The sequence below is a fragment of the Cervus elaphus genome, chromosome 6 (assembly GCF_910594005.1).
Source record: "Cervus elaphus chromosome 6, mCerEla1.1, whole genome shotgun sequence".
Classification (NCBI taxonomy): Eukaryota; Metazoa; Chordata; class Mammalia; order Artiodactyla; family Cervidae; genus Cervus; species Cervus elaphus.
This window is the reverse complement of record NC_057820.1, coordinates 4,805,196-4,823,438: the sequence shown is the minus strand read 5'-3', so window position 1 is coordinate 4,823,438 and position 18,243 is coordinate 4,805,196. Positions and strand designations below refer to the sequence as shown.

Sequence of the window (18,243 nt, the reverse complement as noted above, 5' to 3'; positions counted from 1 at the left end):
TCAGTCAGAGCAGCCTGTGTCAAGTCACACGGAGCACTGCTTCTAAACGCACGGACCACCCTTCAGATTCTGGTATGCCCAAGAGGGCATCGTGCCTCTTGCCGCTGTGCTGAGAACACTTATTTCAGGGTCTGAATCCAACTCCCTTTTCTAGAACATTGGGCTAAAGAGCACTGGCAGCCCACGATTCTAGCGCATTCACCTATGACCGTTTATAAGATGCGTTTGATGAGAGAAGACAATACCATAAATGAAGTGCATTTATTAGGAAGATAAATGCCACACCATTACAAGTAGTTCCCTTGGGCACTTGGCAACTTCACAGGAAAAAGACACCTTGACAGAGTCCACAGGATTTTGCTTATAACATAGAAGAAGTTTTAAGGCAGATGAATTCGAGGCCACGAAAACTACATCTGTGACACAGGCACAACATTCAGAAATGACTCAGGCTCCAAACGTCCCTGTTCCCAACACATCCCTGTCAATAGCTGCTGTCAGGGACTCAGACGCAGAGTCTCAAAAGCAATTCAATACGACACCGATGCAGAAGGGGTCATCCCGAGACCTCCCCAAATCACGTGGTTAACACTGACCCACGGTGCTGTGTGTAAGCCTCACAGGCTTTTATTTCACACAAACTTGGACACTGTCCTAGGAGAACAAATGCACATCAGGCGAGAGGAAAACAGGACTCAGAATCACGTCCCACAAACAGGATTACAGAACACGAGGGCTACACTGGGCCACGCGGATGGACTGATGACTTCTGACAGATGGTGAAACGAGGCTTATAGAGATGCTGCGGTCAGCTCCGTCTTCCCCTCCGCGGTCACAACCTGGATTAGGCTTCCTGAGCTTGGCCGGTTCTTCTCTGTGATCCAGTCATGGAAGGTTCTAGGACAAAAAGAAGAAAACCTTTACATTCTAAACGCAAAAATCTGGACACAGGCTTGTACTCACATTAGGGGCTGAGTAGCAACTGTAAAAAAGCCTCCAAGGCCTCATGGACACACACCCAGGTCCCCAGTGATTCTAGGACTTCCCTGACTGCAGTTCCTGAGTGGTTAGCATTTGGCAAGGTTTTCGTTTGGCTATTTTCCTGCCTTGTTGGAACACAGTGATTTTATGTGATTAAAGATTTTCATGAGTTCATCCTAAGAGACATGGCACCAGTCTGGCGTTCTGTGATGACCAGGAGGGATGCGGGGAGGGGAGGGAGGCTAGGGACGGAGGGGATGATTTGCATTGTTGTTACGGCAGAAACCAACACAACATTGTAAAATGTTTTTAAATATATATTTAAATTTAAAAAATAGAATAAATGGAAAAGAATTAGAAAAAAAAAAAGAAGAGAGAGAGATGGGGAGAACATTTTATACTTTGTTATATTACCTCTCAGAAATTTAAAAAGAAAGAGAAGAAATTATTTTCTTAACAAACATGGAGCATCCACAGCTGTACCATGCAATGGAAAAAGATATTTAAAAAAAACAGACTACTGTTATAAAACACATTCGGTGCCAGGGTGGGGCATTTAATAACCAGCTCTGTGTGGGGAGGGGTGCTGGGTGCCTGGGGGGTTGCGGTTTGGTGTGTGTGTGTGACTGTGTCTCTTAGTCCTGTCCGACTCTTTGTGACCCCATGGACTGCAGCCCGCCAGGCTCCTCTGTCTGTGGAATTCTCCAGGCAAGAATAATGGAGTGAGTAGTCATTCCCTTCAACAGGGCATCTTCCTGACCCAGAGAAGGAACCCAGGTCTCCTGCTTTGCAGGCAGATTCTTTACTGTCTGAGCCACCAGGTGAAGCCCTTTCACAATGTATATGAATATAAAAACTCAAACTCTATACCTTTCAATCTATATCATTTTTTGTCAGTTATATCTCAGTAAAATCTAGCAGTTGCAAAAAAAGAAAAACAAAAAACAGGGAAAGAAAAAGGGTATAAGGAATTATTAAGGTTTAACAAGAGGCTGACAATTCTTATTTATTTATTTTTAATTTGGCCACATCATATAGCATGTTAGTACCCCTACCAGGAACTCACCCTGTGTCCCCTGCATTGGGAACACATAGTCTTAATCACTAGAGTGCCAGGGAAGTCCCCCGGTCATTTTTAAAGCATTAACTCCTGCTGTGGGGAATACTGGCCCCTCTGACATCCCCCAGGTGGGACTGTGGCCCTTCCTTCACTGGAAAGTCCTCAGGAGCTCCTGAGGTCTTCAGTGCCGATGAGTAACCTGCTGGACCAGAGCTGGCCAGTCATTTGAGCTGTACAGGGAAGCCGTTGTTGTATTTCCAGTCACTAAGCCGTGCCCGACTCTTTGCGACCCCATGGACCGTAGCCCACCAGGCTCCTCTGTCCACGGGGTTTCTCCAGGCAAGGGTACTGGAGTGGGTTGCCATGTCCTCCTCCAGAGGCTCTTCCTGACCCAGGGATCGAACTCCCATCTCCTGAGTCTCCTGCATTGGCAGGCACGTTCTTTACCACTGAGCCACTGAAGAAGCCCCTGCTACGAGCATTTAGTAAGACCAGGGTTATGAAGTGCTCAAATGGCTTGGCGCATAGGTACTACGTAAGTGCTTGTTCCAAACATAAATAAACATAAAACATCTAAGCAAAAGGCAACCTCAGACCAGAAGCACACACCCCAAGCTCTACAAACATTCCATATGAACACAGCCGTCCAGGCAGCTCACCACTCACTCTGCTGGGTGAGGTGGTCCCTGCTCCACGTCTCCCTCCTCATCGTCCCCAGGCCCAGCACAGCCCCTGGCCCCAGTGGAATTCTCAGCAAACATGTGCTCAATACCCCCTTAAACAGAGGGGTCTGGGGGAGCTGAGATCCAGGTGAACACAAGTGAGCAGAAAGCGCACCCTCTCCTGAGCTTCCAAAGCCACTTGTATTTACAAATGGGGGCCAAATATGATCTGGGGGACAAAGGACGCTTTTCTGAGGCTTGGCACTAATTCAGACATATGGGCCCAGGGGTCCCACCCAGGTCAGCGGCTCACTCCACGCAGCTGTGCTTGTTAACAGACAGAGTGAGCATTCTGGGAGCCGGGCTCACCCAGCGCTTCTCTGGGTCAGATGTGGGCTGAGAGCCTGGCCCACTCTACGATAGCTTACCCGCCTAACAGTCATCACGGGCCCCCATTGTACAGACTGAGAAACTGAGGCCTAGAGGAGCTGAACCACGGTGGAGGGGGAGGCACCATCTACCCCTCCAGCCTGCGAGATTCACACGGAGGTGCGAGGCGCCCTTGGAGGTCAGGACCTCATGGAGCAGCCGGGTTGATAAGCCAGGAGAACACGGCCTGTCCTTTCACCCACAAGACAGAGGCACGGGGGCCGGGAGCTGCTGAGTCAGTGACGCAACTGCGATACTCACTCAACCAGGAACTCCAAGGGCGTCCAGGAGCTGAAGTCGGCCTCGGGCATCGACTTCCTGTTCACCGGGGTGTCCAGGGTGACCCTGCAGAGCGGAGACAAGCCTGTCACGTGTGTGTCCCCACACCCAGGAGCCCACGGCACCGAGGGTGACCATGCCGACATGGACCGAGCTACAGATATTAAAATTAAATGTGTCCACTATTTCTTAATAAAGAGGGACAGAAGGACAGAAAATGAGAAAGATGCAGGCCAGGAAGACCCATCCCATCAGCCAGGCAACCATCCGGGAAAGCCCAGGATAATCCAAAAGCCGAACAAGTGTCGTCAGGGCCTTTGACGACTCTCAGGGGCCGAGGGGACAGCATGCACTCATCCCTGGTGTGGGGTGACTCCAGGACCCACATGAACCCTCGGCGGGGGTCAGGCGTGGAGGGACCCCCAGCCACTTACGGGAGCAGGGCGACGGCCGCAGCCCCGGGCGGCAGGCCGCTGTTCTTCCCGGCCAGGCTCCGGCAGAGCTGGTGCACTGCGGCCTTGGCCATGCCGTAGCCGATCATCCCTGGGAAACGGGGAGAAAACATTTCAGTGACCACCGGCTGCCACCGGCACGTCCAAAGGGCACCAGGAGGTCCCAAGGAGGCCAGGAAGAGAGAACCAGGGACATCTATGGAAAGTGGGAAGGACACAACCTATTATTCACCTGGCACTTAACAGTTATCAGAGAAGCCACAAGGCCAATCCTAGTTCTATTGCTAAGGAAATGGAGGCTTGGACAGGCCCAGACTCACACACAGATGCGTCCTGAGGCCAGCAGAGAGGTGAAAAGCCAGGCAAGGGTTTTGAACCCTTGAATCCATAACAGCTTATGAGCAGCCAGCACACAACACTGGGTGCCCAGTGAGTTGGCAAAATCAAGCAGGACTTTGAAATACAGGCTTTAGAGTCAGGCTGTGCAGCTCTTCCATTTACCACTACAGAAATCCCGGGTAGGTTCTCAAGACCTGTCTGACCCTCAGTCTTCCCACCTGTAAAATGGGGATAAAGCACTCAGTTCTAGGCTCAGAACAGGGTAGGACCTCCATACATGTTGCCCATCGTATTAACATAAGTGCTGTGCCCCGGAGTCCAGCTCCCATTAAAGGACACCATTTGAATCGTATGAGACTGCTTACACGTGGAATCTGAAAAAAAAGTCCTGGGTTGGCCAAAAAGGGCCCTCAGGTTTTTCTGTAAAATGTCATGGAAAAAAACCTGAACGAACTTTGTGGTCAACCCAATACAAATAAACGTATTTACAAAACAGAAATAGACACAGATACAGAAAATAAACTTATGGTTATGAAGGGAGGGAAGTGGGGGTGGGATACATTGGGAGATGGGGACGAACGCGTACATACTACTGTACATAAAAGAGAAAAATAAGAAGGGCCTACTGCACGGCACAGAGGACGCAACTCCTTCCTCCGTAACGGCCTACACGGGAGCGGAGTCTGAGAAAGAGTGGCTGTATGTACAGATAAACAACTGATTCACTTTACTGTACAGCAGAAACTAACACAACACTGCAAATCAACCAGACTCCAAAAAAATTAATTAAAAAACAAACTATGCTATTTGAGCAATCGCAACATACATGTACACATGCTTCCTATCAGCCTTCCTTTCCTCCCGCCAGTCAGCGAAGGCTTGCTGATAGAAGCAAGGCATGCCTTTCTTTTTATTTAATTGAAGTATAGTTGATTTATAATGTGTTAATTTCCGCTGTGCAGCAAAGTGATTCATATACATACACACATACATGGTGGTGGTTTAGTGGCTGTCACAGCCAACTCTTGCAGCCCATCAGGCTCATCTGTCCATGGGATTTCCCAGGCAAGAACAGTGGAGTGGGTTGCCATTCTCTTCTCCGGGGATCTTCCCAACCCAGGGCTCCTGCATTGCAGGTGGATTCTTTACCAACTGAGCTGCCAGGGAAGTCCCATATATATATACATATATACGTTCTTTTTTAACATCCTCTTCCACTAGGGTTTATCACAGGATACTGACTAGTTCCCTGTGTGACACAGTATGATCCTGTTGCTTACTCGGTCTATATGTAACAGCCTTATCAGGACAGGACTCCGTCTGTCCCACAGACACACGGCAGGCGAGCTCTCTCGTCTCAGAAGCACCCCACAGCACCCAGCTGTAGGTGCATTAAATGCAGCCATCACAGCAACAAAGAACGGCTCATTGCTGCCAAGACCCCTCCGCCTTCAGAAAACCACTACTTGCAAAGGTCGGCCGCTCCCTAAAAACCCCAGCAGGTCAGCTGTTTAAAGTATAACCGCTCAACAGGCATCAGCGTCTGGTGGGAGGTGGGACTCACAGCCCAGCGGAGCAGCCAATCGCTGAACCGCTTCCACAGTGACTCAAATTGCAAAAGAGGGTCAAGGTCTCAAAAAGTTATTTAGAAACACAAGAAGACTATTTCACCATGCCTGGCTTTTCTTGGCTTCGTTGGGGGCAGAAGGCCGACCGTGGCATGAAGATCTAACAAGCTCTGCGGCGATTAAAACAAACCAGTGGAGGGGATGGGATGAGTTGGGAGACTGGAATTGATACCACAGACACACTACTGTGTATAAAATAGACAGAGAACAGAGAACCTCCCGTACAGCTCAGGGAACTCTACTCAGGGTTCCGGGGTGACCTAAACAGGAAGAACTCCAAAAGAGAGGGGACGTGTGTCTACGTATGGCTGATTCACTTTGCTGCCCAGTAGAAACCAACACAACACTGTAAGGCAACTATACTCCAATAAAAATTATAACAAAGACATGAGTGAAAAGTCACCATCCCAACAGCTTAAATAAACTAGCGCGTGGATTTCATCCGACCAGCCCCTGTCCCCCAGCACTCTCCCTTCTCCCAGGACTCTCTCTTCACCCCATTCAAACAGCATGAAAGCAAGGAATCGGGTGAGGATAAGCAAGCAAGCAGCAGCCAGGAGCCCTAAAGGTTTAATCCCACAGGATTCTGTACAAGGCTGGAGAGGATCATGTGCAAAATACGGGGAAAGCATGCACTTCATCAAGAAGATACATAAGTATCAAGTGATCAGTGCAGTGCCTAAAGACTGATTTCTAAACACAGCGCAGACCCTTACAGGGTACAGGAGAGAGATCACCATCTCTTTGATACCATTTATCCTCCAGTGGACTGTCCACAAATAAACAGCCTTGGACACAGGAGAGGGTGGGGTTTCTCAGTGTGTTTCCACATGAAAAACTTTTCATTTTTGAACACCTCTTCTTGGGTTTTCAAGGACTATTAAGCCTGTTCATCACATGCTTTCATAGACTTCCCCAGATTTCTCTGGAGTCTGAATCAAAGAGAAAAGATTTCATGACTCAAGTAAGTTTAACATCTAACTAAAGAGCTAAAAGAGGAACAAACTTATCAACACCTGAAGGAGTAACTGACCAAAAAGAAACCTGGAGTACTGCTAACTCTCTGCAATACCTGTCTTAAACCATTACATCCATTAAGATGTTTACAAGTCCCAACCACCATGTAAAGGAGCTATTACCATTACTTCTCATTATACAAATGACAAAACTGAGGCTCAGAGAGGTTAAGTAATTTGCCAACTATCACACAGCGACTAAACGGCAAAACCGCAATAAGAAACCAACCTGTATAGTTCCAGATCCCATAGTTGTAACCAGTATCTGAAACTATAAGCAAAGAATGATACTAGTAAACCAAAAGCAAGGGTAGAAAGCTGTTTCGTCCTTCAGGAAAATTAGTGTTTCAGTCCTAGGGTTTTCTCTTTTCAATGTCGAGCTATTATTCATTTCTGTATTTACTCTCTAGAGTCTCTGATTTTAATGAAAATCAGATCTCAGCCAGACTACCACTGAACATTTACACAGTGTGAATTACTGCAAGAGCCATGGATTTATAAGATCACTTTCTCTGTGAAACCTAATAAAATGAGTGGCAAAAAAATTACTAATTTGTAAAAGCCTCACAGTTCAGTTCACTACATGAAAACTGAAAAAGATGCTTAAGGTTTCTACCACTTACTAAAGAGGTTCAAAAACACTCCCCGTCTTTTTTTTTTAACGAGTTTAATTTAGGTAGTGGAGACAGTTTCTGGCTCCCTAAACTATGTCCCCTACTCCCTGCTTAAATTCCTTTATTCCAATCCCAAAGGGAGAGTGAATTGTGCCAGATGGTGAAGTCTTAACCATTCCCTGCCCGCACCTCAGTAAAAGTGTTAGCCACTCAGTCTTATCTGAATTCTCCAGGCAAGAACACTGGAGTGGGTTGCCATTCCCTTCGCCAGGGGATCCTCCCGATCCAGAGATTGAGCCTGGGTCTCCAGCACTGCAGGTGGATTCTTTACCATCTGAGCCACCAGGGAAAAGCCCATATTACGAGCTGAGAGCCTCTGCAACACCATCCACTCCCTGGGTGGACCCCAGACACACACACGAGACAAGGAGGTGTCAGAGGACAGTGGTCCTTGGCCAGCATGACCATGAGGACAATGCACATGAAAAGACGAGGAGCGCTTCCCCTAAAAAGATGGAGGCCTAAAAGGAAGCAAGATCCACCCAACTGCAAACAGCCCTGGAGGGTAAACAGCTCTAATATTCCCCCTCCCAGGGAAGCGCTCAGCAGCCCAGCGAGCAAGAAAGTGTGAGCGTTCCCATTTCACAGACGGGGAAACGGAGGCTCACCAGGCGTCCCGTCCAGGGAGGCCCTGGCCCCCGCCAAGGTCAGGAGGCCTCCTTCCTTGAGGTGCTTGGTGGCCAGGTGGCTGGAGATGGTGGATGTCCACACGCTCTGCTTCCACATCAGGTCACAGTTTTTAAAGAGCGCTGAGCAAAGAAACACACGAGGTCAGCATTCACAGGGAAGAAACTGAAGGGTGAGCTTGACCCCCAGCACCCGACCCTCCAGGAAGCCCCCATGGCCACTCTGGGTCTGCAGGGAGATCTAACACACACACAGCCCAGGGCTTGTGCTCAGAGATGCAGGTTCAAATCCAGGCCACGTGGTCACCCAAGTCTCAGCCTCCTCATGTAAACTGGTTACTGTTAGTCGCTCAGTCATGTCTGACTCTTTGCGACCCCACGGACTGTAGCCCACCAGGTTCCTCTGTCCATGGGATTCTCCAGGCAAGAATACTGGAGTGGGTTGCCATGCCCTTCTCCAGGGGATCTTCCCGACCCAGGGATCAAACCCCGGTCTCCTGCCTTGCAGGCAGATTCTTTACCGTCTGAGCCACCGGGGAAGCCAAACTGGTTAAACATCCACCAATAAATGAGGGCTGCTGACAGATAGGTGGGATTGGCTTTAATTCAAACACTGCCCTACTTTAAAAATGGCATTAGGGTCCTTCCCTAGTGGTCCAGTGGTTAGAATTTCATGCTCTCACAGCCAAGGGTCCGGGTTCGATCACTGGTCGGGGAACTAAGATCTCGCAAGCTGCGTGGTGTGGCCAAAAAAATAATTTTTAAAATTACAAAAATAAATAAAGGACATTAGATCTTTAATTAGAACCTATATGTCTAAGTCAAGTTTTATCTGTGATAAAAGATCTCAGGGACTGTGATGACATAAAGAGGGCTTTCATGGAGTGACAAGTTTTTTATGGATGAAAGTTTAATGCCAACTTTAAAGACTCTCTAAAAGAAAGCTGAAATAATAACCATTTCACACTTCTTTTAACCCTCTGACCTCGCCAGAGACGTGAGGAGGAACTGGTAAGGGAGGTCACATCACCAGCTGATCCCCTTCCCCCCTCACAGGATACACAGAACCCAGTGCACCCATGACCCAGAGACAGAGCCCTCCTGATACAGAAGGAGAGTCTGCAGTGGGTGATGACCAAGGAACTGCATTTCCCTGTTAAGAAGAACCAGGGGAAAAATGGATGGACCCACAATTGTTACTTCCTGTTCCCAAAATACACAAAAGGCCATCAGGTGTTCTGCCAAGCTGATCCCCGACAAACTGACAATTTCACATTTAAGTGTGGTTCACAGAGAAGGAAAAGGAAACGGCAACCCCGCCAGTATTCTTGCCTGGAGAATCCTGTGGACAGAGGAGGCTGGTGGGCTGAAGACCACGGGGCTGCACACAGCTGGACATGACAGAGCACACACACATGCGTGCGCACACAGAAAATCAACTCCCTTTTAAATCACTTTGGCTGATAAATGTAGAAGGGATGCTAGAATTGGAAAACTACCATTTTCCAAGCCCCAGTGGAACGACTGATTCAGGTAGATGATCAGTGGATGTTTATAACCACTAGTTTTGGGGAATTTGGGGTTCTCAAGGTGTTTGGGAACAGGATCCTCATACATGATGCCAAAGCACCATCCCATGGGTCACTTACTAATCACAAACAGAAAAATGTACTTTACGATGGAGATCTATCACCTTAATCTTGACCCAGCATCAGAGCTGGCATCACTCTGGATGGACGGTGGAGCAGGCTGTGGGATGTGGTGAGGACTCAGAGGGCTGCAGGGTGAAGTCCACATCACTCAGGAAGCATCCTCACCTCCATATTCACCTCCATCCTCACCTCAGCATATTTAACCTAAATCTAAGCAAGTCTCCAGACCTACCTTCCAGTTCACAAGAAACACCAGGGACAGAAGAACGAGGTAAGTGATACCTTAGAGAAACAGTCTGACACATTCAGGGTGGGGGACATTCTACATGAAAACTGCCTTGGACCTGCCAAACCTATCACAGGAAAGAGAAAAAATTCTAGATTAAGTGACTCAAACAATAATACAATGCTGATTAGAATAAATCTAGGGAAAACAGCTATGGAACAGACTGAGGTAACTGGAACATGGGCCGGTACTATTAATCTTACAGAATTACTGGTAATTTTCTTAGGTATGAGAGCGGTATTACGCTAACGTGAGAGAATGGCCTAATCCTTGGAGACACATACTGAAGTACAGTCGAGTGTCAAAGCACTTTCAAATGATTAACAACAGCAGCAAAAACACACACACAGAGGACACGCATGCGAGAAAGCAGGAGGATGCGAGTGTGGTAAACATTCACAAGGGCTGAGCCTCGACGGGGGCATAAAGGTGTGCCCTGAACGGCTCTTTCCTCTTTTCTGTGTATTTGAAAATGCTCATGATAAAAAAAATAGCAAATAAACTCACAGCTTCAGCAAAAGCTCAACTGTGAGTCCTTTTCATCTTCTGAACCATCTCTGCATTCCATTCACATTCCCCAATTCCCAGTACCGAGCCCTGAAAGACTGCGGTGGGAACAATGCTGACTTCATCCTGTCTCCTTGTTAATCTCAAGGCCCCTCTGCCCTAACTCCTCTGAGCATCCGTGCGTGCTAAGTCACTTCAGTTGTGTCTGACTCTTTGCCCCCTATGGACTGTACCCGCCAGACTCCTGCGTCCATGGGATTCTCCAGGCAGGAACACAGGAGTGGGTTGCCATTCCCTTCTCCAGGGGACCTTTGTGACCCAGGGATCGAACTCCAGCCTCCCACAGCTCCTGCAGTGCAGGTGGGTCCTTTATGCTGAGCCACCGGGGAAGCCCCCGACCCCCTTTATGGGAAGGTTTTTCTTCCTCTGTAAAACGGGGTGTTGACCCCCACCTTACAGCGACTGGGAAGATTCCGGGCAGCAGACAGGAAAACGTCTGGCCTGGCACATGCTGCAGACCCGACCCATGCACCTGGACAGGGAGCAGCGCAGGGTGAATGATTAACCCAGAAAAGGACTCACACTTGGACTTGGCATTGCCCCCAGCCCATCCTCCAGCCACACAAAGGATCGCATCCACCTTCTCTGTACCCAGGAGCTTTCCCACCTCAGCCGTCACCTGAAACAGAGGGGCCAGAAAAGACACACAGATTGTCAGGTAAATCTCAACAGGCTGACGCCTGACATTTCTGTAGTCACCTCCATTGACCTTTCACTCCTTTGTAAGTCAGTTTACAGTACCTGGCAATGCACACTTTGAAAATCAGAGGCAGGACCCATTTACAATGAACATTTTGGACAGCAAAGCCTGACTGCATTTCAGCATGATTTTTATAAAGCAACCTAGAGTCTTCTGAATATTCTAAAGGGTGGAGACGTACACATTCCTGGGATAAAACAATAAATAAAGTAGGAAAAGTTAAAAAAAAAAATCACATGCAAACTCATGAAGCGTTCCATATTTTTTGAAAAATCACCTAGGATTTCACTGCCTATAGCTAGATTTCTGGTATATTTCTTTCCAGAATTTCTTGCCAATCACAGAATCATAAACTGAGACAATCAATTCTACTCTCCCTCCAATACAAACATCCCATTAACTGTAACTCCAAAAAAAACCCAAAGCCAAAGAGAAATTTTTTCCTTAAAAATAAAGCAATAAAAAATAATTCATGGCAAAATGTTGGTAAGCAATGAATACACGGGGGTTCATTTTAATTCTCTACTGCTGTTTGATTCAAATGTTTAAAGTGTTGAAAACATACACATGTCTTTTGTTACAGTTTATTAAAACAAAAATCTGAGAAGACACACAACCCTGGCCATCATCCATGAATCCTTTCCATATTTTTCTGGAACGGCTGAAAGGATCATAGCCTGTCAACAGCCTCGCTAAGATCAAGCTTCTAAAGAAGCAGCTTAACACAGGACAGTGGAATTCTCCCAGCAGTAACATTTCAGTCTCTGACAGCTTTCCCTAACAATTTCTGAGCCTCAGATCACTCTTTCAGGGGAACTGCCTGGCGGTCCAAGAGTTCAGACTCCACGCTTCCACTGCAGGGGGCATGAGTTTGATCCCTGGTTTGCGAACTAGGATTCCGCAAGCCACAGGTCATGGCCAGAAATAAATTACTCTTTCATGGAGATCAATCTGGCAACGGAAACCAACCTTTCCTCTCCTCTACATTCAATACCAAAATCTCTCAATTTAAGTAGATTCCTGACCGTCCCTTGGCAAGTACCTGACGTAACCCTGGTTCAGCTTTTGAGATCTTCCTCCTGTTACCCTGGTTCCCTGGCTGCCTCTCCTTCATTTCTAAGCTGCATCCCACGCCAACAGCAAGGTCCCATCTGCCAGGAGTTGCGTCATCTTCCCTGACCTCTGTACCCGAACACGACCTGCGTTCTACCTTTTAGGGAAGCATGGAGCCCAAGCAACAATGCTCCTGCTTGATTTGCTTTTTTAACCACCTCTGTGTTCTATTTTTATAATAAAATTAAAATGAGGCATTTTAAAATTCCTCGCCCTAAATTCTTCCTTTTGCCTATCCAATAGTCTTCTATAGGTTTAATTTTTTTCTCACTTTTCATTTTCTGTCTTTAGTGAATTTTCAGCTTAAGAGCCAAATTAAATATGCCTGTGTGTGTGCTCAGTCACTCAGCCGCGTCCAACTCATTGCAACGCTACAGACTGTAGCCCGCCAGGCTCCTGTGTCCGTAGGATTCTCCAGGCAAGAATACTGGAGTGAGTTGCCATGCCCTCCTCCAGCGAATCTTCCGGACCCAGGGATTGAACATGCATCTCAAGTCTCCTGCATTGGCAGGTGGGTTCTTTACCACTAGCACCACCTGGGAAGCCCTACTTTTATATATACTAAGGTTAAATTTCCTTCTTTTAGAGCTTTAGAATCAAAAACTGGATGTCATGTTGTTCGTCCAGACATTCCTGATTGAGTGACTAGGAGATGAGAAGGCGCAGGAGGGGTTAAAGATGTTAAAAGCTAATAACGAAGGCATTTCCCAATCTTTGTCCTAAAGATGCACCATATAGTCAAAGTCTTAGATGTGGACAATTTCACGTTCAAAATGGGATGCAGACATCAGAAACCTGCAACTAAAGGAGCAGGAGAGACAGTGACCGCAGAGGACCACGTCTGGAGGAGCTGCAGCTGTCCACGCCCAGGGGCTCCCTTGCAAATGGTTTAAGTTTTCCTTGCTTTACTCACACGAAGCTATCCTGCTGAGAAGCAACTTTAACATGCAGTTAAGAGCACCGGCACCACTCCCTACCACAGCCCAGGTTCAAATCCCAGCTCTGCCACCTACGACCTGGTCGAACAAAGACCAGGGACTCCCGTACCCATTTCTAAAAGGGAGATACGATGAGACACTTGGTTTTGGGGGTGTTAAAGAGATTAAGCGGCCTATTGCAAATAAGACACTTCTTATGATGTCTAACATACAGCAAAGCCATACTGAGTTTTACTATTAAGTCCAATAAAACCAATAAGACCATTAAGCACAGGAATCATTAGGAGGTTTCCTTGGACTGTGCACTGCAGGGCTGGCATGAAGACCACAGATAGCACATCCTTCATGCAGCTGGTGGGAAGGGCTCTTCCAGAAAGGCAGACCTGCTTGAGAGCATCTCAGATGCTTAATACCAAGAGATCCAACAAATTGTCAACAGTTCCTCCTCGGGGAGGCAGGAGGGGGACACGGTCACAGGGAGAAAGAGGGATACTTCACAATTTATCTATATAGCTGTATGGTTTTGCCTGACTTCTTTACAACACGCCTGGGCGGGAAGATTCCCCTGGAGAAGGACTGGCTACCCAGTCCAGTATACTTGCCTCGAGAATCCCATGGACAGAAGAGCCTAGTGGGCTAAAACAGTCTATGGGTTCGCAAAGAGTCAGACATGACTCAGAGACTAACACTGTCGCTTTCGCTTTATAATTGGAAACGACCTGGTTTGTTAGCAGTCTTGCTTTGGGTAGGGGGAGCTCTGCTTTCTGGAACATATCTTCAATAAATAAGAGATGGAGATGAAGATGTTCACCACAGTATTCTTAACATTATTAAGTAAAAGAAGTTAGAGTGAAAAAAGAAAAACTGCAAAAAAAGTTTAAATGTACAAGTACAAACCAAAGAAACTGTGACCAATCCATACAAAGAAAAATTATGAGTTGACACAGAGGTTTTATTAAGTGCTTTGAGGAAGAATTCAAGCTAAGTAAGTTGAAAAAAGAGAAGCTGACCATAGCTTATAAAATACGAATTTATCTCAACCTGTAAGACTTGTATAGTATGCAGAGGAAGCACAAGAAAATGGGCCAAAATGTGAACTAACTAGTGAGCTAACTAGACATGGATCATGGGCTACTTGTCTTTTTTTTCCGTTCACTTTTTCCAAATTTCCCTCCATGAGCACAATGGCTCTCATAATTAGAGAAGCAACACCTGAAAGAAGGAAGAATGCACCGCCCATGGAGCCCTCTCCCCAGGGCTCCCCACCCCACGTGCGGTCCTTCCCTGGAATCACCTGGTCGGCCTGCTCCGTGAACGAGTCTGTCATTTTAACCACAACGTTGGCACTGGCCTCTTCGTTCTCCTGCACGTCGATGCTGGCGACCCACTGGAGTGAGGAGAAAACAGGTTTGGTCAAGAGGCAGTCAGGCAGGACAGATTCATGCGCAGGGATGCGGGGAGGTGGAGACAGGTTAGAGGCTTACAGAAAAACCCACTAGAGGAAGGACCTAGCAACTGACCTCTAGCACCCCTTGCAGGGCTTTCCGGTTGGCCAGCACACCCCTTCCTGAGCCCCAGGCCAGTCCACTGTACCCCCAAACACCTCTTTCCCTTCCACTGTCATCTCTGAAAGCCAAACCCTGCTGGGGCAGAGATGCCCGAGACCAGGGACTTGCAACCCTTTTCTTAAAGAGCCAGAGGCTAAGTCTTTCAGGCTGTGTTGGCCACACGGCCTCTGCAGCTGCTGCGGCGTCACTTCAGTCGTGCCCGACTCTGTATGACCCCATCCAACTACTCAACTCTGCTATCACAGATAGACAGCAGCCACAGAAAACAGCCCAGGAATCGACGAAAGAGCCTGGCTGTGTGCTGAGAAGACATCCGTCGCTGGATTATTAATTTTATATAAAGTTCACACGTGGCTACTCTTCATTGGATTTCTTTTCACCAATTAAAAATGGGGAACTCTTTTTTAGCTCTTGGGCTCTGTGATAACAGGTGCCAGGCAAGATCCAGCCCCTGGAGAACTGGAATTTTCCAATCCCTGTCCCAGAGCACAAAAGGATGACTCTGGGCGTGGATATCAGGTCAGAGTTTGAATGCTGATTCTGCCATCCGGCAGCTCTCTCATCCACCCACTCAGCAGAGGTTCCTCCCCTGCAAAATGAGGGCTGTCAGCAATCAACAGGATTAGTGTGAGAATTAAATGAAATGCAGGATGCTATGGTGGATGAGTGGCATCACAGACTCAATGGATATGGGTTTGAACAAACTCTGGGAAATAGCGGAGGACAGAGGACCTGGTGTTCTGCAGTCCATGGCGTCGCAAAGAGTCGGACACGACTGAGCAATTGAACAACATCGGCTGCTGACACACGGTGCTGACTCAGAAAGCTCCAGGGCCCTGCAGTCTGAAGGCCCCAGAGATAAACATCTCCCCCACAAGCTTTGAAGAACACAGAATCCAATCAAAACACTCACTGCTCTGTGTCACAGGGAGGAGGGTACTGAGATAAAGAAATGGTTCCATCCCAGAACCCCCGGAGCTTCCAGGAAGGAAGGGAGCCAAAGACAGTCATGGGTAAGTCAGCTCTCCAGATTCACCAAGTGAAAGGACATCCACTGTACACGCTCCCACACCCGGCTTAGAGAGGAAGCACAGCCCTGCATCTGTAACAATGGATACAGGAGCCCTGGATTTTTTTTTTTAAACAGGAGGACAATTGCGTTACAATGTTGTGTGAGCGGGAATCAGCTATTTGTTTCGTTTTTTCAGGTGCTCAGCTGGGTCCTACTCTCTGCAACCCCAGGCACGCACCCCAGGCTTCCCTGTCCTTCACCAACTCCCCGAGCTTGCTCACACTTGTGTCCACCTAGTCCTCTGTCGCCCTCTTCTCCTCCTGCCTTCAGTCTTTCCCAGCATCAGAGTCTTTCCTAATGAGTCGGCTCTTCGCATCAGGTGGCCACAGTACTGGAGCTTCAGCTTCAGCATCAGTCCTTCCAATGAATATTCAGGACTGATTTCCTTTAGGACCGACTGGTTGGATCTCCAGGGTTCTGTACCTTTTTTCTAGATCCTATATATACATGCATTAACTCTGTATTAACGTTACTGGAGAGACTAAACAGGACTAAGACTATGTAGGGGCTCTGATATGCAGGAGCTCAATGCCCGGTCCTGGGCTGGCAGTCCTTAAATGTTCCCATGGTCACCACCCCGCCCCCACCCGCCCCCTGCAGACCTGGGAAGACATCTCAAGACAGCTAAATGGCGGGAAGGTGGTGTATTCAGAACCCTTCGAAGCATATTCCTCTACTAACACGAGATGAAAACCCTGGCTGCCTTTCTCTCTGGCCCCAGTGCACCACGCTCAGGCTGCTGCTTCTGCGGGCAAGTAAACCCCCAGGAAAGCTCCCGGGGCTACAGCGGGGTCTCCGAGCCAGAAGCCGCTGCAGCTGAAGACACTGTGGGCGGAGTCTCCACCTGGAATTCTCAGGGCAGGCTGGAGGCTGGGGGCAGGGGGCAGGGGGCTGGGGGCAGGGGGCAGGGTCCCTGGCTCGGGGACAGGCCCCCCCTCCTACCCATGATACCAAGTACTCCAAGTAGTCTTTACCAAACAAAAGGCATTTGCAAGCTTTCTAAGTATCACATACAAGGGAAGCTAATGGAACAGGGGTATATATCAATAGGGGATTTCCCACGTGGCGCTAGTGATTTAAAAAAACCAAAAAACAAAAAGCGCCTGCCAATGCAAAAGACGCCGGTTTGATGCCCGGGTCAGGAAGATCCCCTGGACAAGGAAATGGCAACCCACTCCAGTATTCTTGCCTGGAAAATTCCATGCACAGAGGAGCCTGGCGGGCTACAGTCCACGGGGTCGGACAAGACTGAAGCAATTGAGCAGGCATATATCAATAACATATGTATATCAATAGCAGCTAACATTTAAATAGCTTTTACCAGCGTCAGTTAATTTACAACTTACGCGTAACGACACCAATTATTTCATCCTCATAACACCTCTAAGAAATAAATACAATTAGTACCCCCATTTTACAGATGGGGAACCTGGGGCTCGCTAACATGAAGCGGTCGGTTCAGGGTCACAAGGCTAGTAACCCCATTGGCCGTGAACAAGGCAGTGATTTCAGCTCCTTCCCTCCCGCGACCTCTCTCTCCGGTTCTGGTCTGTCCGGAATCATGCCCGACACTCGGGCCCCCGCAGAGGCCGGAGAGCAGAGCCGCCTCCACCAGCCTCCCGGCAGAGCAAAGCCCTGCACCTCGGCCGGGTGCACCCGCAAGCATCACGTCTCAGGGGGTTCAGGGGCCCCCAGCTCCCTTCCAGACCGCCCTCCAGCGCTGCGCCCGAAGGCTCCTCCGCGCCCGGCCGCCGAATTACCCAGTTGCGGGCCCGGAAGGCCTGCACGCATCGCGAGCCCAGCGCGCCCCGGCCGCCGTACACCAGCACCCGGCGCGCCTCGCCCGCTGCCGCCGCCGCCATCCCGCCGCTGCGCTCGGCTTCCGCTGCTCCCACCGCCCCGAGCGCGGACGCGGCGCCCCGCCCCGCCCCGCCCCGGCCGCCCGCCCGGCCAAGAGGGACCTGCGCGGCGGCCGCGCCCCAGCCCAGCCCGCCGCTGCCGCCTAGCGCGCGCCACCCGCCGGAGCCCGGCCGACCCCCGCCCCGCGCGCAGGAGGGCACGGTTTATTCAGTAACGCCCCGGCGTGACACCCACTGGGAGACGTGATCTCCAAGTGCTGTTCATTTTCCTCCGCACGACTAGCCTGTGACAGGTTGTGTGTGTGTGTTTGTATATGTGTGTGTGTCGCTCAGTCGTTGCCG

The 18,243-nt window shown here is 48.9% G+C and overlaps 1 protein-coding gene across 1 annotated transcript; it reads right to left on the bottom strand.

Moving 5' to 3' along the window:
* Positions 1 to 242: 242 nt before the first annotated feature.
* Positions 243 to 18,059, bottom strand: QDPR (quinoid dihydropteridine reductase). Its single transcript, XM_043906121.1, has 7 exons — positions 17,803 to 18,059; positions 14,697 to 14,789; positions 11,174 to 11,270; positions 8,129 to 8,269; positions 3,846 to 3,954; positions 3,394 to 3,477; positions 243 to 897 (listed from the first exon to the last, which is right to left on the bottom strand). Exons 1-7 carry the CDS (start codon positions 17,902 to 17,904, stop codon positions 792 to 794), a joined length of 732 nt encoding a protein of 243 aa, XP_043762056.1. The 5' UTR covers positions 17,905 to 18,059; the 3' UTR covers positions 243 to 791.
* Positions 18,060 to 18,243: the final 184 nt, after the last annotated feature.